At 36.9% G+C, this 24,383-nt stretch overlaps 1 protein-coding gene across 1 annotated transcript in view; it reads right to left on the bottom strand.

Annotated features, from left to right (window-relative positions):
* Nucleotides 1-24,383, bottom strand: part of LOC104862882 (disintegrin and metalloproteinase domain-containing protein 2) — a 97,074-nt gene that overhangs the window by 28,876 nt on the left and 43,815 nt on the right. The window contains exons 3-11 of the mRNA XM_010625103.1: nucleotides 22,660-22,715; nucleotides 15,986-16,064; nucleotides 14,868-14,944; nucleotides 14,115-14,280; nucleotides 10,828-10,884; nucleotides 5,456-5,527; nucleotides 4,350-4,516; nucleotides 3,337-3,418; nucleotides 809-945 (exon numbers count right to left, since the gene is read on the bottom strand). Coding sequence (XP_010623405.1) covers nucleotides 809-945; nucleotides 3,337-3,418; nucleotides 4,350-4,516; nucleotides 5,456-5,527; nucleotides 10,828-10,884; nucleotides 14,115-14,280; nucleotides 14,868-14,944; nucleotides 15,986-16,064; nucleotides 22,660-22,715 — 893 coding nt within the window. The remainder of the gene's footprint in view (nucleotides 1-808; nucleotides 946-3,336; nucleotides 3,419-4,349; nucleotides 4,517-5,455; nucleotides 5,528-10,827; nucleotides 10,885-14,114; nucleotides 14,281-14,867; nucleotides 14,945-15,985; nucleotides 16,065-22,659; nucleotides 22,716-24,383) is intronic.

Raw genomic sequence — 24,383 nt, 5'->3', positions numbered from 1 at the left:
TTTTAATTTTTAAATTTTTTTTTTTTTTTTTTTTTTTTTGAGACAGGGTCTCACTATGCAGTTGAGACTGACCAGGAACTCACTATGTAGCCCAGTCCAGTCACAACTCACAGTGATCCTCCTGCCTCAGCCTCCCAACTGCTGGGATTACAGGAGTGCACCACCACACCCAGCTAAATTTTTAAATTCTTTGAGGAACAGATCGATAAAATTTTATTGGCTCCTATGTTACACTGATGACACTGCTTCAACCTTACCAATTCCTCCATTTTTCTTAGTTTCTTCTTTTCCTTCTTACGACTTTCAAATGTTAGAGTGGCTTTGTATTCTGGCTATATGTGGTCCTATGTAATTTTAACCAATTCCACAGACTTAAAAGAACATACCCGACTGCTCAACTCTATTCGTTCCTCTAACTCAAATTTGACACCAAACTCCACAATTCATGTTTCTTCTTCAGCCCATTTCAAAGGCAGTTTAAATTTAAAATGCCTAAACTCCTGATGTCTGCTGCCCAGAACCTGACCCTCCCCAAGGATAAGTGTGTTTTACAACATGTAATCTGCAGCCAGTCAGACAACACAAGTTACAGTCTAGCCTCGGCCACTTCTAGGCTGTGTGTCTTGGAAAAGGTATTTTATATTATAGTTCAGTGTTCTCCTTGCAGTATGATGACAAAGGGACCACTGATGTCACAGGGCTGTGAGACTATATTACATGTAAAGCACAGCTTAAGTTTCCTGAAACTCAGTGCACCAAGTCACCTTCACATAAATACTCTATCAGGCAGAAAAGCCAAGCCTCTTACATTGCTTCTGGGTTCATGATGCAGACAGCTCCCGGGCAGTGGCATTGGTTAGGATCATCGTAAGGGACTCCCATGCTCAGGCTCAGTAACTGAACTAAAATAACTGCAAATGAGTCCAGACTCATGCTTCTGGGGTGCTGAAAAACAAACCACAATTGTTTGATCATTTTGCTTTTGCTTTTGCAGTACTTGGCATCCAACCCAGGGCCTCATCCACAATACTCAGGTGCTCTACCACTGGCACCACCAGCCTGGGCCAGCAAACTATGGCTCAACACGAACACACGTGCTTACATTTCGTCTGTTGGCAGAATGATGCAATCATCAAGCACTGTCACTTATTAATATGGAACAGAGGAGCGGATGTGGGAGCCACAAAAGTGCCATCCACATCGGCCTGACTCGATACAAGTGTCATTACAAGTACGCAAAAATGTACAGTGAAATCTGCAGCTGTACCCAAATGGAGACGGATGAGCCCTCTGGTGATGAGAGACCACTGAGAAGTCTGCCCTGGTAACTTGCTTAATGCATACAACCAGAGCGTTGTTGCCACTGTTTGCACAGACAAAGAAACCCTTTAAAGTCAAATACAGAGACTCGTGTGTGTCATGTTTCCATCAGGCTGTGTTTGCTTCTCATTTCACTCTTCAAATGTTGCAGTATGAGGGAGGCTGTTGAGATTCTGGGAGGAATCCAGCAATACAAACAATACTGTATCGTTTCCTTGAATTTCACACTTCAAAGAGTAGATTTCACATGTCTTCACCCCCACCTCATGCGTTAATGGTAACTATGAGCGGTGGTGAATGCGTTCATTACTTTTATTGTAGAAGCCAGGCGTGGTGGAGCACGCCTGTAATCCCAGCACTTGGGAGGCTGAGGCAGGAGGATCACTGTTGAGTTCGAGACCAGCTTGGGCTACCTAGTGAGTTCCAGATCAGTCTCCAAAACATAGTGAGTCCCTGTCTCAAAAAAATTTTTTTATTGTAGAGACATGTACCTTGAATTGTGAATTAAATGTTTTTAATTCAAAGAAAAGCTCTTAAGGTGCCTGGCCTGGTTGTAGAAACCTGTAACAACAGCACTCTGGGAGGGAGAAGCAGGGAGATTGCAAGTGTGACCCCATCCTCACAAGATAGAAACTTATTGAGACCTTGTCCCAAAATAAAATTTAAAAATGAATAAATAAGGAAATAAAGGCCTGGGAGTGAAGCTCACTGAGAAGGCCTTGGTTCAACCCTCGGCACTGAAAAAAATAATCATAAGCTAATTATTCTCACTTGCTTTTACTTAACCAAAACCAGTACTTGGGTTGTGGTTCCAGGTACACGCTTTCAGGGGGAAACAGACCACGGAGAACACGATCCCTGGTGCCATCCCATGGTCCTGGAGGATCAGGAAGAGAGCGAGCATCGCGGGCGTTTGGTCATCAGAAGGCAGAGCTCCAGCTACTGTCTTCAACGGCTCACTCTCGTGGCCACAGGCTGCTGCTTAGGTCTCCAGTGAAGATCATGTGGTGATTTTCCCAGGAAAGCGGGAATGGGAAAGGATGCTGAAAAGCTGTTCTCCAGTTGTTCTCCTCAGTAGAGAGACCTCTGTCCTCTGCCCAGGAGCCACACACGTCCCAGGTCCTGTGGGGCGGCCCTTGGTGGCAGCCAGCCTTCCTCGGGACAGGATGGCTCCCCTGTGCCCAGACAGTCAGGAAAGGCCTCTCTCTGATGTTTTAGCATCTCCGGAGTTCCGTCCAGCATTGGAGCCCAGGTAAAGCTCGTGGGCCTAAATAAAAGCCAGCTTTGCCAAACCATGACTTAGGAATTGTAAAGATTTTAGTCTCCATTTCATTGATTCATCCTTTATATCTTCACCTGGCCTCATTTTAACTTGTTTGCTACAACAAGAGTACTAGGCATCACCTGTCTGAAACCAGCAGACAGGGTACAAATACACAAAAAGTAACAAAAAGGCAAGTTTTCTCTTTTCCAGAATAACCCCACCATCATGAAATAGTGGGGGGAAAAACATAGCAGTGTCGAGTACACTAAGATTTTCCACTATGGGAAATTATATATCAACTCCGGCCTTCAGTGCCCTTGCTGTTCATGATGCCCTGTGAAGCATTTGTGAGGTGACTGACAAATAGTTTCAAATGTTTTCATCCGTTCTGTAATTTAGCTAAATAATTAAGCAAATGCACAAAATCTAGGCTTTGCATGAAAATACATACACGATTCCATACTAAGGCTATGAAAATGGCCAGCATCACGTAATAATACTAACACACATCACCGCCTTAACAAGTGCTAAAACAGGATACTTGGACTCGTGTAAATTTTTATATGTAGATGATCGATGGGGACTCCTCCTAGGTTAGACGTTTTGTCAGCACGAGGGACAAGAAGCCTCAGAACAAAGCCAAGGTGCTGTACACAGAAGCAAGAAGAGGAGGAACTCTTAAATTTTCTAGCCTTCTATGCAGCACTCCATCCTCTACGCGGCTTAGCCAACCACAAGGAACCGTACCGTACCAGGGCAATGCCTCCCCCGTAGTCCTTGTCACACACCATTCCTTGAAAGACGGCCCCGATGTGACTGGGTGCTTCTCTGTAACTGCAAGCGTACAGTGGGTCAGAAGCATATACTTCCGCAAAAGTGAGCCCAACCAATTCCCAGTTTTCATAGGATAAATTTTAATGTTGTGCATTGATATGAAACTCATCAATATGTCCACCTAGCATCAGCGTGAACACGACTTGGGATGTGACTATCGCACGTTTCTGCAGCTTCTGAAAATAATGAAATGGATTTAGAACACAAACACAAAGTGCCTTTTCATATGGCCTCTTGGACCAATGATGAGTCACATTATGCTGTGTCTTTTTAGATTAAAAGGAGTAAATCCTGCTAAATAAGGCAAAGCAGCTGACAAATTGGCAGAGTCCTCTAGGAACCAAAGTCTCTGCTTGGCTAGCATCAGGCCACCAGAGCCATGGAGACATGTAGCATCTGCGTGCATGAGACAAAAATACTAAAACTTTAGTATTTTTATGTATAATAATTGGAATATTGATAAGGGGAAAACAAAGAGCTTACTAAACAGAAGGCCAGGCTCACCCACTGAGAGCCTCACCACGTCGTGGTCATGTTATATTGAAATGTACGACAGTGTTTCTATTTCTTTGTCATTTTTTTCTACTTTTTGGACAGCAGAGTAAAGCAGGAGGCTATATTCACAGAGTTCAGATACTGGCTTACTGTTGATATCTGGTGCACATCAAGGGACATTTACTGAAGAGAATCAGGTGGCATGGGTCCCAAACTGAAAAAGTGAGCTTTCACGATAGACCACCAGATAAAGTGAGGGATGTCAGTAACTGTGCCATAGAGATGAACAGTGCAGTGGCAAACAGTATTCACAGGGTAGTGGATGGGAGGAAAAATGGCAAATAGCCTTTATCTCAAGGCCCATCGACTGTGAGAAATTGGGTCACACTGATGTGTTTTCTTTGTGGAAACCTTAGTAATTCCAAAATATGCTTACACAAGTAAAAATGCAGTGTCATGTGGACGTAAAATGAGGTAAGATTTTTTCCAATCTTGAAATTTGTGTAATAACTCATTGACATCTCCAGTGGTTGGAATTTTGTTCTCATCTGTCCAAAGTTCCAGTGAGGCCAGAATTACTGTAAGATTAAAGGAACTGAAAAACTAAAACAGGACACAAACAGAAAACATGTTCAAACAGCATGGTCTAAATGGTTTTACTAATATATCTATGAAGATACACTTTAAACAACTAAACTGTAAGCCTGGCCCAGATCTTTCTTTATACTAATAGGTAGAGTAAATGATACTAACAATACAAGTAAAATTTAACACCTTGAAATGCTTGCACTTAAGCCAGCCCCACAGCAAGTGATTATTTAATTTAATTCTTACAACAACCTAAGTAGGACCAGATATGGTAGTGTACACCTCTGATACCAGCACCCTGCGAGGCTAAGGCAGGAGGACTGGAAGTAAAAAGCCAGTCTGAGAAATTCAGAGACTCAACAAGGCCCTTTCAAAAAAGGGCGACGGGACTGGGGTTGTAGTTCTGCATTCAGTTTCCAACCTCCAGTACTGCCCAACAAATATTTTTTTATTTTCATTTTGTAAATGATGTTACTTTATTAGTACATGCATGTAGGACCCAATGTCTACATTTCTCATGGGAGTCAGTACATGTCCATAGCACATCTCACTGCCGTTTTGACACACTTTCCTTTTTGTCCCTCTCCCTTCTATTCATACGTTACTTTATTAGTACATGCATGTAGGACCCAATGTCTACATTTCTCATGGGAAGTCAGTACATCTCCATAGCACATCTCACTGCCGTTTTGACACACTTTCCTTTTTGTCCCTCTCCCTTCTATTCATCTTTTCATTCCTTTCCTTTAAAAAATAAGAAAAGAAAAAAAAGAAAAAAATCTAGCTAGCTATATACAATTACCATTGCTCCTACTTTACACATAAGCAAGTATTATGTAGCTCTCTCTCCATATCAGAAAACATGGCTATTCAGGATGTGTCCTAAAAGAAGTTACAGGAGTTGTTTTAGTAACACGAGCAAGTGTAAAAGTCATTTGAGAAGCAAACACTTACAGCGTTCATCAGTCCAACCATCTGGAAAATTTTCTGAGTGACAACAGCTGTATCAGAACCCATATACTTATACTGAAAAATACAAAATACCTTTTAGAGGTACATACAAATTTCATCACACTTAAGGTGTGATAATTCTCTTTAACTTTAAATACAAGGAAGTTTAAAATTATTTAAATTATCAACACAATAGATTTACCAACACTGCGTTATGAACAATATAATATGTATTTACTATGAAAAATGGAATGTATCAAAAATAAAAAGAAACTACAGAAACGTATAATTCTATTATAAAAAATGAATGATAAGGGCTGGGAATGTAGGTTAGCGGCACAGTGCCTGCTTGGCAAGTGTGAGGCCCTGAGTTCAATTTCCAGTATGAAAAAAGAGAAAAAGAATGGTAAAAACAGCTGGCAGAAAGCTTTAGCTTTAAATTATAAGATTTAAATGAAAATACCTTTTTTTGCAAAGGGGAGAAAAAAATCTAAAACAGTAAGGTGGTGGTCAGGTTGCATCTATTCAAAGTTATGTGTGACTGAAACTTCTCTTAAATAATTAGGAAAATATTAATAGAAGATTAAAAACTCAGAAAAACAGGGCTGGGGATTTAGCTCAGTAGTTTGGTGGCCTGCCTTGCAAGCGCAAGGACTCAAGTTCAATCCCTGCTACAAAAAAAAAAAAACAACTCAGAAGAACAAAAGCTACAAAGAAAAGAAAATGAGAAAAGACAAAGACAAAATTTTAAAACTAAAGAAATAGATGACTGGCAAATAACTAAGCAGATCTATGAAATGTGAATCATAAACCTTGGCAGGTATGGTGGCGCACGCCTGTAATCCCACTACTGGGGAGGCTGAGGCAGGAGGTACCCCTTGAGTTTGATGCCAGCCTGAGCTACATGGTGGGTTCAAGGCCAGCTTAAACTACAAAGGAAGACTCTAAAAACGAAATGAAATTAAAAAATGAGCCATGAACTAGTAGAGTAATATGGTTCACCTTGAAAACCCTAAAATATTTGGATGGGATTCATTGATGTCTCTAAAAGCTACAAAAGATAGAATGACTTAAAATTTTTTTAAGAAGTAGTTAAGGCTGAAAAAACTTCCAGAAGAGGTGTGAGCAAAATTCCAAAAATGTTACATGTTCGATGACTCCATTCACATACCCTTTGCTTAAAAGTTAAGGGAAGAAGGATGAGAGAGTAATGGATTGGCCTTAAAAAAAAACACAATAAGTTTATTTTATATCTTCACTATATCAATTATAAAATCCTGGGTGTAATACTGTGCTGTAGAGTATGCTGCTTAAAAGTTAGGCAGGATATCTATATAATCTTGCAGCTAAATATGAATAATTATCTCCAAAAATTAGAAATTAAAAATAAAAATCTAAAAAATTTCAACTTATGACAAAAGGAAGTAATAAAGGAGGACCAAAATAGTTCTGAAAACTAGAACACATAGAAGAGTTCAGACATCATTAAAAATACAAATAATTGCATATTTAAATAATTACAAGTGGGTTCCATCAAATAAACATACCAAAAGCACTAACTGGTCACAGGAGACACAGTACATTTGCAAACACAAAACCTCCTTGAATGTAAGAAGGTTGAAAACGTATACCAGGAAGCAACAATAATAAAACAGCTTGGTGTTACCATAGGGAAGGTATAAAATTCTAATTACATGCACATCTAAGAATACACCCAGAAAATGATACAAGAGGAAAAGTGGCCGAACTGAAAAGAGAAATGGAAAATCCAACACTACCCACTTTAACTATAAAACTTTCAAAAGCAGAAAAATTTGGAAAAATATCAACACAAACATTCAAGACTAAAACAAAACCACGACAATAGATTGCTATAAAACCTTGCGACATTGTATGCATTCTACTCAACTGCCCAAGGGCCATATTCAGAAACAGAGCAGGTGGTGAGCCATTGGATAAGCTTCTTTACAGTTAATATAAGTTTTGAACTACAAAATACGTTCTCCGGACACAGTAGGATTCAATTAAAATAAAAAATGAGAAATTTAAGACATTCAGATGTGTGAACGCAAATTTAAATAATCAATGATAAAAGGAGGACCCAGGAAATACTTTATGAATTAACATATAGCTTAACAAAGTACAGTCATTCAACTAGAGCAATGCCCAGCGGGAAGCAGCAGCATTTCAGAGAGAAGCCTCTGAGTGACCTGCCATGTTAGGGACTTACTGTGAGGAGGTGAAACTAAGCCAAAGAAACAAAAGGAGAAAAATAATAAAGGTAAGAGCAAAAATGGTTGAAATAAGACAGAAAAACAACACAGATAATTAACAAGGTTAATTCTTTTCAAAAGAGAAAATAGCTTTAGCCACACGAATAAGAACAAAAGAGAGAAGATAAAAGGTATTAATGGAAGTTCTTCCACTACTGATGTTAGAGAAATGTGTGACATTGACTACATCGCAAAACTCCAGGTAACTGAGATGCGATGCATGACTACTGAAAAGACAAATTTTTAAAACCGACTCAAGAAAACATTGCGATGCAACAAATAAAAACGTTGAAAAGACTATTTTAAAAGTTTTTAAAAAAGAAATGGCCAGTTCCAGATGACTCAAGTAGTTTTACCATTTAATGAAATACTAACATGAGTTCTTCCCAAATTCTTCTAGAAAATAGCAAGAAACACTTTCTAAATCACTCAGTGAGGTCAGAAAAGACATCATAAGAAAACAAAACTCCAAAGTAACATTTCATGAATATAAATGCAAAAATCATAAACAGGATGTCAACAATCCAAATTATGGAACCACAGAAAAGGATTATAAACCCCAACCGAGTGGGACTTATTCCAGCAATTCCAGGTTGGTTTGGCATCTGAAAACCATCTATAGAGGTACAACATATTATAGAATAAAGGATCAAAAACACATAATCCTGCCAATCACCACAAAGCCACATCCATGAAATGAAACACCACACCCATTCATGACAAAAGCCCACAATAAACTAAGGATCGGGAGAATTTCTTCACCCCAATGACGAGGACCTATGAAAAAAATCGTCATTCTTGGAGAAAGCATGAATGTTATTTCCTTCAGAAGTAGAACAGCAAGGATGTCTGATCACATTGTGTCAACTCTATCTGTTACCAGACATTCTAGCCAAGATGTTTACTCAAGTGAAGAAGTAATATGTATTCATTTAGGAAAGTAAGATGTTAAACTCTGTTCACAAGAGATTTATATCTCAAAAACCTTAAGAAATCCACTAAAAGTATTGCCTCAATGTGAATCCATTTAGCTATAAATGTCTCTAGTTTCTCATTCTTTATGGCTGAGTAGTACTTCATTTTACATTAAAAAAAAACCCCAACACACATTTTCTTTATCCAGTCTCCTGTTGATGGACAGTTGGGCTGCTTCCAAGTTTGAGCTATCGTGAATTGTGTTGCTAGGGTTGGAGGTGTTAAAGGGAGGGCAGAGGAATCGGGGAAAAAGTAAGAACCAAGATGAATTATGTAAAGGTGTAAATTTCCAATGATGTACATCATTATACTGTATACCTTAAATGTACCAATAAAATTAATTTTTAAAAATCAATAAAAGTTATCAGAATGAATAAATGATTTCCACAAGATTGCAAGGTATAGGGGAATATACAAATACTTCTATTTCACCACCTGCCTCACAAGTGCAAGGTCCCGAGTTTGATCCCCCCCACAAAAAAACTTGTATTCCATACACCAGCAATAAATAATTGTACAATTACATTAAGGAAATAATAGCATCAGAAATATTAAAATAGTGGAAAATAAGTTTAAGAAAGAAGTATAAGACAAACATTGAAATCTAATTTTTTTTTTTTTTTGAGACAGGGTCTCACTATGTAGTTGAGACTGACCTGGAACTCACTATGTAGCCCAGGCTGGTCTTGAACACACAGTGATCCTCCTGCCTCAGCCTCCCGAGTGCTGGTATTACAGGGGTGTGCCACCACACCCAGCAAACACTGAAATCTAAAACATTGTAGAAGAGAGGAAAGAAAGTGGAGAGTCATCCTGTTCATCATTGCAGAACTTGATGTTAAGATGACAAAGATTTCCACATTGATCCATATATTCAAGGCAATACCTATTAAAATTCCAGCTCTCATTTTTGGGGGAATTGGGAAGTTGATCCTAAAATTATTTGAAATTTGACGTGATACAGAATGTCCAAAGAGAATTTAAATAAAGAAGAAAATTGAAGGACTTGCAGTATAGGCCCCAATTTCAAAAATAACTACAAAGCTACAGCAATGAAGTCAGTGTGCTCCTGACCTCAGATGAGACCTAAACAAATGGCACAGAACTGAGGGTCCAAGAGTAAATAAAGCACAGCACTTATGGTCAAATGATATTTGAAGGAGACACCACTAAGATGAAATGGAGATTTTTTCTTTTTACATTTGAAAACTTTATGCTTCAACTAACATCATCAGGAAAATAAAAAGACAAACTTCTGAGAAGCTTAAAGATTTGCAAATCATGTGTGTGATTAGGGTCTAGTTTTCAGATTACATGAACACAACTTGCAACTAAACAATACAAAGACAACCCAATTCACATATGTGTAAAGACTTGGACTTCCTGATTTGAAAGATTACTGTAAATTCTGTAGTTTCCATGTCACTCGGATGGATGCAGTGACAGACACTGATCAGTGGAACAGAATCTGGAGTCCAGAGAAATGCACTCATATTGATGGCTGATTCACTACTGACACAGGCAGAAGGCAATTACTTGGGGGAATTTCCAAACTATATTAAGAAATCATGATAAGTTTTTAATGAGTAATGGGAAGTTGCTCACAAAATTGAGAATGATGGAAAAAACATTGAAATTATTTCAGTAATTCTAAATTTCAAGCAACCATAGTTCCATTTCATGACAAAATATTGCAAGAAATACCTAGAACAATAATACTCTCTTCTGTCTGTTGTGCAAACCATTGCTTTTCTGTCTAATGAATGATTTTATGAATGAGACATTCTTATTTCCTCTTCAATAACATAAAAAATTAAGAATTATTTAAAATTTTTTCAATGTTAACTGTACATACAAGAAGTTTCTATGATTCTAAAACTATCTGTGAACTGCGATTAAACTGTCATTTATTTTTATTTTCACTATAAAATATATAATTATGAAAAATTTTTTAAAGAAAAGTGATTCCTAATTGCTTACTGATATAAATAATTTAAAATATATTAAACCATAGCTAGTACAAAGTTATCATTAATTCTCCTGTCATATATTCATTTCAAATTATTTTTAAAATTCCTCATTTCTTTGATAAAATTGACATAAAACAAATAAATCAGAATTACTTACCAAATCTTTTTCAATTATAAGATGCATTTCTATGTACTGATAGAATTCTGCTGATGGCTAAAAAGAATTCAAAATTAAGAAAACATTTACTATATGTACTTTAATTGTAGCTCTTCTTATTTTACACTGGTGTGTAATCTACTGCAAGTTCAAAGTGTTCTCCTATTATTTAAAATGTTTTCATTATAAAATGAAAAGTCGTGTTAAAGGGGAAGCAACAATTCTGAAGTTTGAGTAAAGATCAGAGAAGTGATTCTTATAATTACTTCTGGGGGGAAAAGTTGAAAAAAGTCAATAGGATAAGTTTAGAGCTTATTGATTACTCATTCTACCTGCCTTTAAATTACCTCTCCTGACCCAAATCTTAGAAATGTAGTTTTATTTTTGAAGACCAAATGAAATCCTTTTATGGTCTAATGGTCTTTTTCCCGTTTCCATGAAACACTAACCAACAAATGCTTCACACCTTCAACAGTAAAGTTAAAATCCTTTTCTTGTAAGAGTCCATCATTTCACCACAATCCCTAAATTAGAGTATTTTTTAAAAATTTAACATTCCCTGAACAAAAATTTGTCCATTTTAAGGTTTGAGATAGAGGTTAGTAATATTTAGTTTAATCTCATTTCTTTATTTACTGAAAAACATATTTGGGGAAAAATAAGAAGTTCACTTTAGCTAAGTAAATAAAAACTTAATTAAGAGCATAAGAGAAGGCCAGCAAATGTATCTGTTGGAAGTTGGGCAGGTGCCAGATATCAAGACTTCAAAAGCCAGTTCCTTTAGTTAGAGAACGTAGTCATGGAAGACATAACTGTATGAGCTGCCAAAGCAAGCACTCACAGAAGACCTGAGAATGTTTACATATGTGATATATAAACTATGATTCCACCTGAACAATGATAATTTCCTTGGTCAAAATAAATACTGAAGAGCTGGTTATAGGGAAACAGACTAGAGATCATGCTACTGTGCTGATACAGTTGTAATTTAGATGGATTAATGGTGGATGTAGAAGACAAAAGGTCATTATTTCTCCCTTAGCTATTTTTCCCTTTGTTGAGACAAAACACCTGACAGCCAAAGTTAAAGGAGGAAAGGTTTATTTGGCTCACAGTTTGTAGTGGTTTCGGTCCATAGTCACCTGGCTCCAAGGCAGGGTGGCGTCGCAGAGGAGAAACAGTCCATGGCAAGCAGGTAGGGGAGACCCCATTAGTCCTCATTCTGTCCCTTCTATTTTATGCAACCTACTTGCCTTAAGTAGGTTGTAGCACTCCCACTCTTAATCCTCACCAAAATTATGCCAACCAATCAGTGGACTGATTTAGTAATCACACACCCTTGATCCCAGCACCACACACCTTTCATCTCTGAAAAGCCATCCTCCTATAGACTGCATAAGGCTTTGGCAGAAATCTAGACACAAGTCACAACAGACATGAATATTATGGGGTTGGGAAAGAATATGAAGATAGTAGATAAATAGTAGATGGATGATAGTTAAACAGAGATAGATACAAGATAGATGATAGATACATGATGTGTGGTATGTGTGTCTTTTTTAAAACTTGGGCAACTGATATAGAGCAGTAACTCAGAAGAATACTAATGGAGTGGGAATGGAAGATCTGTAAGCTTCTCATGTAAAGCCAGGAACAAGTGTGTGGTCAGATGAACAAGCTAAATTTGAGACGTAACAGAAATAAGGGTACTTAATATGCAAATATGTAAGGAAAAGTAAGAGAGTGAAAACAGAAAAGAGTTTTACAGAGTAGAAAGTGAGTAAAAAATACTGGTAAGTTTTAATTATATTTTACTCATTAAATGTTTTAGCATTTCAAAGAGCTGATTTGGCAGTGGATCACCACTGATTACAGTATTTTTGGAAAACCCGCATTCTTCTGAATATCTGCAAATAAGAAAGAGCTCCACTTTTTGTAATATGAAGCTAGCAAGTGAAGGAAAGGATAATTGTAAATATACAGCTGAGATATACTACTTTATTTTGTTTATTTGTATTTTTAGTATGGAGGAGTCAAATGTTTTCATAGAATGATAAATCAAAATGCTAGAAAGGATAAAATGATTAACAAAATTAGATTCTGGTGTCATTCTCTTTAAAATTATAAGAACAAGGGCAGGGGACTTAGCTCAGTGACACCACACCTACCTTGCAAGCCCAAGGTCATGATTTCAATCCCCAGGATAAAAAAAATCATAAGAATATAACTCAAAATGAGAGAAAGTAACATCCAAATTTAGGAATCAAGTTTTTACCATTGGGACTAGTAGAGGCAGAAAGAGGCAAGCAAATAAAATTAAATAGGTCTCAGAGATGTAGAACTATAGATGGTGAGGTGGAAAATAATTGAGAGAAGAATTATAGTATTAAGTGTAGAGAAACATAGTACAACTGGATTAAATCTACATACGTAAATGAATTTGTGTAAATATAATTTACACAAAATCTTCTGAATAGGAAGATGGGGAAAAAGGGTGAAGAGACAAGAAGTCTCTTTGTAGGCCTCTGCCACAACTATTTGACTATAAAAGTATGAAGGACACAAAAACTATATTAACACACATATATAAAATAGTATTAATTGATGTGTTTCAACAGACCTTTGTACAATAAGAAGGTTGCAGACAAGATTTGGCCCAAGAGCCATAGTTTGTCAATAACAACATTAAACACTATTATATCACAAAAATATATTCTATATTTCATAATATACATATGCAATGCATAATATAAAATACATAAAACTACATATCATTCAAAGTTTTTAAGAGTGGAAAATTGCATAATTAAAATATTTCAATATTAATGAGTTGAAGAGAAAATAAAGGGATAAGGGTCACATAAAACAAAAATGCAATGGGGTAGGTTTAATACACATTGTATGTGAATATTAATATAATTTTTTTCTTTAGAGAAAAATGGTCAGATCTGATTTATGGTTAAAAAAATGGCCACAACATGCTATTGGAAAAAGCCACACTTTAATGGAAATACTGTTACTCTGTCCACAAAAAATTGCAAATATTTAAATTAATAAAATCAGAAATGAGAGAAATCACTACCAATAATACAGAAATTTAAAGCACTGTGGGGAACCTTACAAAACTAGTTATCAGGCAAACTAATTAATTAATTCTGGTACATATATCTAGATAGAAGTCTCTCTGTGTGAAGGTGTAAATAACTAACTTGTTTGCCAGAAAGCTAGAGTATCCTGCTGTAGTAATGTTGCTGTAAAACGATAATCTTGCACTTTACTATACTTACCTTTACACTTTTTATTTTATAGGTCATATTAAAACTGGTATTTTTCGAAGCGTAGAGAGAGACATCTTTATTTTCCTGTTTTACTTGATAAAGCACATGTTCAAAACCAACAGAAGACTCCAGGGGTTCAATCGCATAACTAACATTTTCAAACTGCAGTAAGCCCCTACAAATTCCAAAAAGAAGGTATATAAATGAGTTAATGCATTTGACAAAGGAATCAAATATCACTTAGTTTCCAATGGTGTGCATTTTCCCCCATTAAGTTTATTGGTACATTTTAGGCATACGATACATTTACATGGGATCTTGCACCTTTACATGATGTATCTTGATTCTTATTTTTCCCCCATTTCCCTGCCCTCCCTTCTACCCTTCCATTTCTATTTACAGAGACTGTTTCCATTTTCTTCTCATATTGTTTCCCTTCCCTTCTTTCCTTTCCCTACCCCTCCCACTTCCCCAGCCCTTTTAGACCTTTTCTTTCTATTTCACATTATTGATTCTACATTTTGATCCTTTCAATGGTGTGCACAGTATTATTAGCCTCAGTCTTGGAAGGTCACATAGGGAAAGCTACTTCGTATTGTCAAACTCAATGAGGGACGCAGAATTGCAATGTGCTCAGTGTCTGCCAAGGTTATATTAACATCTCATGGTCTCCAAAGACACAAGTGATTTACTGTAAGGGTAGGAGCCACCACGAAAAATAATCTAATGTATTTCATAATCCACACAATCATATATGACAACCTGAGTCCAGTACACGTGGTAATGATCACCAAAGAGTTTGCATAGCCTTCAATATCTCCTCGGTAGTAGCAAAAATTCTGCAAGATAAAGATGAAACACATATAACATGTATGAGTTCATGCTACAGATATACTTTCAGGTATTTAAAACGTATGTCGTGTGTTCATCAAGTACTCCATTTCAATAATCAATTTATAAAATTAGTAGATGAACACATGGCTCAATTTTCCCAAATTATCCCCTCAGATTCATAAAGAATGAGGGTATTTTCATAGTTTTTCACGTGGTATAAATTAGATATGACTTTCCCGATCACTAGATGAAGGCAAAAATGATCAAAAACTCATTGTTTCATGTTCTTCTGACTTAATTGTGTATGGTGAGAGAAACAAAATGAATCCAAATGAGAAATAATTTATTTTTCTAAACTAATTTGAGTGTCATGGTGGAGTAACTTGTACAGATTTAACCCTCCCACAATTAAAAATGCTGGACAAGTTTTGGAACTTCAACGACAAAGTCAGGCAGAGAAGGAAACGGAGGATGCAAACCAGCGCAGAGAGAAGGCCCTGGCTTTGCTGAGATGCTCACTTCCTGGGGCTTGGGTGGCAGGGACTTCCTGGGGCACGGACTACCCGGGGCAGGGCAGCAGGGATGGCAGCCAAGGTCCCCCAGGAAACACAGCCCTCAGCTTAAGGATGGAGGCTAGGGTTTCAGAATTGCAGGAAACTGAGGGCAGTGTCCGGGAAAGGAGGGAGGCCCCCAAGGGCAGCTGTTACAGATGACACTTTAGATTGTCCTTTTCTTTCCATATTAGGTTTCCCCGATATGGATTATCATTTTGACTTTCAAGTATTTTACACCTCATTCAAAAACTACTGCCACACAGACTACTGCACATTCACGTACACCATCCTGAAATAAGTAATCTAGAAAGATCATTGTCATATTTGGTTTGTTAGCCATAAACAGGGCTGAGAACAAAGTATCAAAAGGAAATGATGATGTTCAAGTCGAAACAAGACATAACCTCGGTCCTTCTGCTCCAGAACAGTGAGCCCTAAATAATATATCAAAACACTCACTTCATAGTGGTAAAACACAATTAAACAACATACCTGAACCTCTTCGTCTAAAGGTTTCATAATTCCTGCTTCATCATAGCCATAAACTTCAAAATTATGAGGTAGAAAAGTTCTGTAAATATAAAGATAAAAAACTAATGTGAAAATTGCTTCCTAAGCATTCATGTTGGAAAAGATGCTTATTAGATTCATTATGGATGCATAGGTAGGCAGAGAAAAGATTTTTCAGGGTAGAACTTTCACCTCCTTCTTAAATTTCCCCAAATGGGCAAGGACTCCTTTGCACACAGCACACAGTGGAGGATCAGACGACTTGATTTCCAGGCTTCCATAATCAAAGCAGCATGGTGCTGGTGTACAAAAAGGTACCCAGCCCCACACAGCAGAAGTAGGATCTGAGAAATAGATCTGAGCATTTATAGTCAATTGATATTTAACAAAGTTGCCAAGAACAGCAATGGACAAAGAACTTCCAGAACCTATGTTTGGAAAATTGGATGTACACATGCACAAAAATGAAACCGGACCTCTGTCTCACATCCGTGCAAAAATCATCTATAAGGGAGTAAAGACGTACATGTAAGAACTGAAACTATAAAAGTACTAGAAGAAAACATTCTGGAGCACTTCCTGACACTAGTCTGGGCAGTGAGTTTTGGTTATGGCTATAACAAAGCACAAGTAATGAAAGCAAAACTAGACAAGTGGAATTGCATCAGATTTAAAAGCTTCTGCACAGCAAAGAACCGGAGTGAAGGGCCAGGGATTTGGCTCTCTGTCACCTGTCTCAAAAGCGCAAGGGCCCGAGTTTGATTCCCTGGCACCAAAAAACAAATAAAGTCAAATTAAAAAAAAAAAAAAACGGACTGAATAGTTGAACCTACAGAAGGGAAAAAAGTATTAGCAAATCACAGTTTTAGGGTACTGGGAGGGAAGGCAGACCAAGGAAAAGAGCACAATCCATAACTGTAAGGAAAGGTAGGTTTATTTGCTAGGGGGCCCAGGGGAAGTCACCTTCCAAGATCTGAACCCCAATTGTAGATTTGTTTTCATTTTTATACGCTTTTTAGGCAGGGCAAGGAAGCAGGCAGGACTTAGCACAGAGGCAGGAGGTAAAGGTAAATGTTGCTTTTACAGTTTATCTTTAAGACTTAGGGAATATAGGCAAGAGTTGTTTCAGCAGTTCTTTTAGGCGCACTGATTTCTGCTTTGCCTCTAATTTTTCATTTCAATACATTTGATAAAGGGTTAATGTTTAGTATTTAGAATATAGAAGTCACCGGGCAGTAAGAAAAATTAATTTTACTAATAGGCAGAGGATATGAATAGATATTTCTCAAAAAAGTCTATACAAAAAGCCAACAGATAAGCTTTTAAATGCTCAGTATCACTACCCCTCAGGAAAATGCAAATTTAAGCCATAATAAGTATCATCGTTATGCCTCTTAGAATAGAGAGTGTCCAAAACAAGGATATCCAGTGTTGGATGGGATGGGGAGAAAAAAAAGATCCTTGTACATTTTTGCTGGGAATGTAAATGAATGCAGACATTATGGAAAAAGTAGTAGTGCCTGAAAAATTAAAAACAGAAGTATCACTTATTCCATATATGTGTGTGTATATATATACATACACGAAGAAATCAATATGGTGAAGGGACATTTGCATTCCAAGTTTATTGCAGTAACATTCAAGATATAAAGTCAAACTAAGTTTCTTTCTTCCTTTTTTTTTTGGTACTGGGGATCAAACTCAAGACCTTGTGCTTGTGAGGCAGGCAGCGGAACCACTGAACTAAATCCCTGGCCCCAAACTAAATTTCTATCAATCATTGAATGAATTAAAGAATGTGAGAGAAACACACACACGTGCATGCACACACACACACACACACACACACACACACACACACACTGGAATGTTATTAAGCCTTAACAAAGAAGGAAACCTTATTACTTGGGAGAACACAGCTAAATATGGAAGGCATTATGTTAAGGGAAACCTGCAAGACACAGAGAAATAGTGTGTGGCCTTACTTGTGAGTTGAATCTAAAAAGCCCCAAATTCGTAGAAGCAGAGAGTAGAATGGTAGTTACTAGGCCTGAGGACAGGGGGGTGGAGAAAGAGGAGATGATGGTTTCAAAGTGCAGTTCCAGTTAGGATGAACAAGTTTTGAATATCCATTACACAGCACTGTCGCTATAGTTAATAATGATGTACTCCAGATTTGAAAACTGCTAAGGGGTCAGATCCTAAACACTGTCTTTACCAAAATAAGTATGTGAGATGATATACATGCATATTCATTAGCTTGATTTGTTTTGAAGTGCATAAGAGTATGTTGTAATCTATAAATATATGCAATTTTTATTTTCCAAATGTATCTTTAAAAGCCCAGAGGAACAAGAGGAAAAAATGAGAACCAAGACGACCTGTCATGTAAAGGTACAAGATCTCAATAATGAATGTAACTGTACTGTATACTGCAGATGTACCAATAAACTCAATAAAAGAAAAAAGCTTAAAAAATAAAAAAGAACAGGGTTAATCACAAATAAAGGCAAAACAGAAATAAAAAACAATATTAAAAATAAGCAATCTTGAAATAGAAAAATAGAGCCAATGTTTAAGACATATCAAAGTTAACTACAGTTAGAAATATAAAAACATAGGGAGAAATATAGAATACTGAAATTGGTAAATTTATAGTTAAATTTAAAAAAATAGTGACTGTGCAAAATAATAGTAATGTGTCATTGGGATTTAGAAGCGTAGAGGATTACAGTGTATGAAGAGATGATGAAAAGCCAGAAATGGGTAAGTGAAGGTGGAAAGTCTAAGGATCACAGTTTATAGTAATTAGTAAAAGTACTGTACTAACTTGCATTATATTCAACAACTTAAAAATTAATATGTTAATATAAAGTACTAAAAGAATAGTAAAAGGATGTATAAGAAAAAATTAAACGGCAGATAATGGTATAAAGTAAGAGATTCATTCAAACAGAGGCAATAAAAGAAAAAAAGGAATATAAACAAAAGGGAAAACAGAAAACAAGATTACAAAATTTACATGGAAATTCAAAAGCACAAGAGAAGTAGAGATTTTTATTTGAAGGATAAAGCCACTAATACTGAAATTGAAAACTACAGTAATAAGGGCTGGGGTTTTAGTTCAGTGGTTCCACCACCTGCCTCACAAGGACAAGGTCCCGAGTTCGAGCCCCAGTACCAAACCAAAAAACAGAAAACTATAGTAATAAAACTGTTAATATTGACATGGAAAACCATAATATTGATACTGAAAATGCCACGGTAATTAAGACTGTGTAGTGTCTGTGTAGATAAATAGACTAGGATTCATAATAACTACACAGGGGCTGCGGATTGAGCTCCATGGTTCTGCCCTGCCTCACAAGCGTAAGTCCTGAGTTCAGTCCCCAGTACCAAAGGAAAAAAAAAAGAACAACTACATAGACAAATGGAAAAAAAAAGAGTCCAGGCGGAGAATGTCTCATGTATTCATTTACATTACAGTGTAATGGGGAAAGGTGGTCTTTTTAATATCGTGTGTTGGGTCTCAGGTTGCTAATATGAAAAGGTAACTCAATCTTGATTTTTATGCTCTAAGAATATATATATAAGCAACAATTCTAGATCAAAATATGAAACTGAAAATAGCAGAAGCCATTAGAAAGAATATAGTAGCTTATATGCAAGGCCAAATGTAGATAATTATTTCTTTTAAAATATGAAAAAATTAATTATTACAAAGTAAAAATAATTTCAAGTGCCCTAAAATCCAGGCTTAAAAAATTGATTAGACAGGTAGAGGTATGGTTCAGAGGTAATGTGTCTGCTTAGCATGAGTAAAGCCTGGGTTTTCTGTCCCCAGCAACCAAAAAGAAAAGAAAATAGAAAAAAGGAAACTATAGGGTGTAGCAAGATGTTCTAACGATATATGTATCACAAAATGTAAGGCAATTTACTAGAAAGTAGTTACTTTATAATGTTGAAATTTATTCACCAGGAAAATAAATGAGTTTAATCTTTAATACTTACGCAATCAACGCATAATTCAAAATTAAAGAATGGAAGAATACAAGTCAACTTAAAAATTATTGTGGGCCAGGGCCTGGGATTTAGCTCAGTGGTGCTGCCACCTGCCTTGCAAGCTCAAGGACCTGATCCCTGGCCTGTGCATTACCTCATAAAGCAAGAGCCACTGACTTTTAGTGGACTGAAAATGCTCTGTGATCAAAAATGTTTTTTTTTTCTCATTTAATTTATCGGTATTTTTTAGGTATACAGCACAATTACACTCATCACTGGGATCTTCTGCCTTTACATGACAGGTCTTGGTTCTCATTTTTACCCCCTTCCCTGCCCTCCCTTCACCCCCTCCTCCCTTCCCTATTTACAAAACTTTATTTCCATTTTTCTGTTTTCTCATATCTTTTTCTTTTCCGTTATCAGAAATTATTGGAAAGGGCCGGGGATTTGGCTCAGTGGTTCCACCGCCTGACTCTCAAGTGCAAGGACCTGACTTTGATCCCTGGTACCAAAAAAAATGAAAAAAATAAATTTTGGGGAAGAAGTAGAAAAAATGCCAGATGTATTGATACTGACAGGTGCAACAGAATAATTCCTGAACCAAAGAAGAAGCATGGTACAATGTAAGTTAGAGAAAATTTTCTAATGATAAATCAAAGAAAATACAGCACATCCAAAAATGTGAGGTGAGGCTAAGCAATATTTACAGGGGGAAATTAATCTTAAATTCTTAAGAGCACAAATAAAAATGGTTGATGAGTCATCTTTTTTTTGGTACAGGGATAGAACTCAGGTCCTTGCACTCACATAGCTGCTCAACAAAATAAAAATTAATTAACAGAAAAGTCATTAAACTGACATAGCTATGGTGAGATTTGTCAGAAAAGAAGCAAAGAGGGACGACATAAAAGATTCTAGAATGTAAGAGGAGGATGGCCCCAGAATTCCTAGTCTTTGTGTAACAGCACTGTGAAATAGAACTTAAAAAGCTAGATATTTTTTAAATGGAGATAAACAATTTCTCTAAACTGCACCCCTAGCACATAAACAACACCTCCTTTCCCTCAGCCTCAGAGAAGAGACAGGATATGCAGATGTGAGCCTCAGGAGGTCGGTGCCCAGGCTCCCTCCTACAAAGACAGAGGAAAGATCCAAAGATGACTGAGAGCGATAAAACAAAGGCGGAGCTCAGTCTCCTTTCGGCTTTAAATAAATCCTTTTTCCTTTGTACCCAAATATAGGGCCTCCTTTGTTCCGGTAAAGGGAAGCAGGCAGTGCTGGGCTTCTGAGCCTAAATGGCTGGTAACATTTGCCTCTGGCGGGGCTTGTGTCAGACTAATAACAAAGGTCACTGAAGTTTCCTTGCTCTGCCCCAGCAGGGCTGTGTCACAGCACTTTATTTTACCCAGCCCTTGCCTTTGTACAGCATATTTTATTCATATCTTTTGCATACAAAATGGAGAAACAGCAAACGTTGCTGTGCATTGATCACAGATTTATTCGGTCATTCACATAAAAGACATTTGACTTGTAACCTTCTGTTTGTTATTATTTTATTAATACTTGGCCTCATTGCTTTCATCTTTTTTGTATTTGTCAACTATTACTGATTTTCTCAATGGAGCTGGTTAGCGCTTGTTTAAGCAGCTGTAATTATGTTCTCATTTTATTGTGCTACTGTGTACTACTTGAAAGATTTGTTTGGTCTGGTATGTCACTATTTTTATATCATTGCATTTCAAATGCCTGTATGCAAGAAAATAAATGTATGGTTTATAACTTGCATAATATGTGGTCTATTACATATTAATCAGTTATATACTATTAATCATATTGTATATTCTGTAACTTTTGTTGTTGTTGCTGTTCCAGGGACTGAACTCGGGCATTGTGCCACTGAGCTACATCCCCAGCCCTTTGTACCTTTTTCTAATATGAAAAGACAAGAACTGTATTGTGGCTGCATTTTAATTCAGATCTTCCATTTCTAATCCATTACACTTTACATATTTCAGCCTATAGTAAAGGAGCATAAATAAGTATTGTACTGCGATGCTGACAGATACAGTCTGTTTCAGACCTGGTCTCAGAGCCTGACTCTGGCCCCTTCACTTGGCATTTGAAAGTAGCAGCTGCAAGATATTCTTTGCAATTTCCCTATGTATTTCTTGCAAAAAATGCACAAACTTTTTTTTCCAAAAGAAGTAATTTTGAGTGGATTTTTAGTGTCATCCTTCAAGCCAGCACCATTTTTCTCATATATAAGAACACATTTTTCAAAATTTATGATGTATAAGAGAATCACAGCTATGCATTCTAGAAATGATGCAAGACTCTTTCAAGTTTGATTTTTCTGTTTTGTTTAACATAGTGTCCATTTTCCTTAAAAATTCATTAGCTTCAAATGTAAGCTGAATATAAGGGAACCTGCAAATAAGCCATGTTTATGTTTTTAGAAAGATAGAAAATTATCAAAATTTAAAGCCTCATTGATACCCCAGAATAAATCTCTTGTTACAGAAGCTTTCTTTAAAGCACAAAATAAGAGCAAACGAGCCAGAAATATTTTAGATGTGAAATAATTACTTTCTGGATGAGTACAATCGATAATAAATAGAACCAAGACAGTTCATAGAATAATGAAGATTACTTACTTTTGTGTCAGGTTCACAATATATGTTGTCCCTTCAATTGCAATTTTGTAGGACACCTGGCAGAAAAGTATGTTTAAAAAGCAAAGAGAGAAAAGAAAAGTTAGAAACTACCATTTTACATTAATAATTGCATCACAAACACGTTAGTGCAATAAAGAGAAAAATTCAGAACCCAATGTTGATTTATTTCAGTAGAATTTGATATTAAAATCTTGGCTTTTGTAAAAAAATAGGAAAATATAAGTGATGGTGGAATTTCTTATTTGGTAATTTTTAAATTTATTCAGTAAGAATCTGTAGTGAACATGTAAAACATAGGATTTTGTGACCCACAAAAAGCAGAATTAAGCAAAGTAAAACTAGAGTGAAATTAAGTGAGACTTGATAGCTGACAGCTTGGAAGCTGACAGCCTGGATGCTGAGTGTTAAGACAGATAAGAGTTTGCTGTGACATGTGGGGAATTCCCCCCCCGACCGTGTGCCGTGACACATGACTGCTGTGACATAAGATTAAGAGTTTGAAGTAAGGTAATGCGAGTGTTGAGGAGTTAACTTAGATAGAGCATATGGATGTATTAGATTAGAAATGACTTAAAGTATAAAAGGAGAAGACTACAGACAGATGACGTCGCTTGACGACTCCGTCAAGATGACCTGCTGAAGCTCTGCCCGAGACGCAGGAGCTTCCAGACCTGGAACAGAGGATCTGCATCCCTGCTCTGTCCGAGATGCTGACACGCTGTACCTGATCCTGACTGCCGAAACATCGAAGTCGCAGCTCGACCCTGCGAAGCCTGAGACCAGACTACATCTACCAGGTCGTATGCCCTCACCTATAGCATGATAGCATTTATGATTGTGTTAGAGATATTATGGGCTGGCATTATTTCTGGATTGCGCTGGCAATTGTAGTTGTATCCTTTGTGTGGGCTTGTATTTGTATTGTTAATGAGAGTAAAAGCATTGATCAAAACGAAACCGAATTGGCAATCATTGATGCGCTGACCCGTGATCCCGAAACGCAAATCGGTGCTCGCGACAGAATCTGAGGAATCATTGCTTCTCATCTACTCATTGTGTTAGCTTAGAAAAGATTGAGACCACTGCAAAACTCATATTTAAAGGAATCACTGCTTCTCATCTACTCATTGTGTTAGCTTAGAAAAGATTGAGACCACTGCAAAACTCATATTTAACGTGGACAGAACATAACTAAATTACACAATGGAAAATGTATACACAACAGAGCCAAGAATTAATTACACAATATTTATATACTTTATAATAATGTGTCCAAAGTAAAAATGGGTGCATAGTTTGCAATATTCATGAGTCTATTTTATTAATGAGAAGATAAGAAATGCTATCTGGGGAAAGGACAGTGCTTCTCCCCAGGTCTGTGTGGACACGGGACATCTTTTCCTTATGGAGAATCCTCTGAACTTCTTATATATTTTTAAAAGGCACTGTTTCTTCTGTGTATATCACTTCCAATAGGGTTTTAATATTTTTTTGGGGGGGTACCAGGGATCAAGCTCGGAACCTTGCAGTTGCAAGGCAGACAGCAGAACTACTGAGCTAAATCCCTGTGCCCCAATTGGGGTTTTTAATTTTGGTACTGGGGATCTAACTCAGGATTTTGCCACTGGGAGGCAGGTGTGGTACCACCGATTGTCATTTTTAATTATTACATGTTAGGTGTATAAAACTTTAAAATGTGTGTG

Source organism: Fukomys damarensis, unplaced genomic scaffold (genome assembly GCF_012274545.1).
Source record: "Fukomys damarensis isolate Sample0158 unplaced genomic scaffold, DMR_v1.0_HiC HiC_scaffold_18, whole genome shotgun sequence".
Taxonomy (NCBI): domain Eukaryota; kingdom Metazoa; phylum Chordata; class Mammalia; order Rodentia; family Bathyergidae; genus Fukomys; species Fukomys damarensis.
Note: the sequence above shows the minus strand (reverse complement) of the source record. Positions and strands in the feature narration are given on the sequence as shown.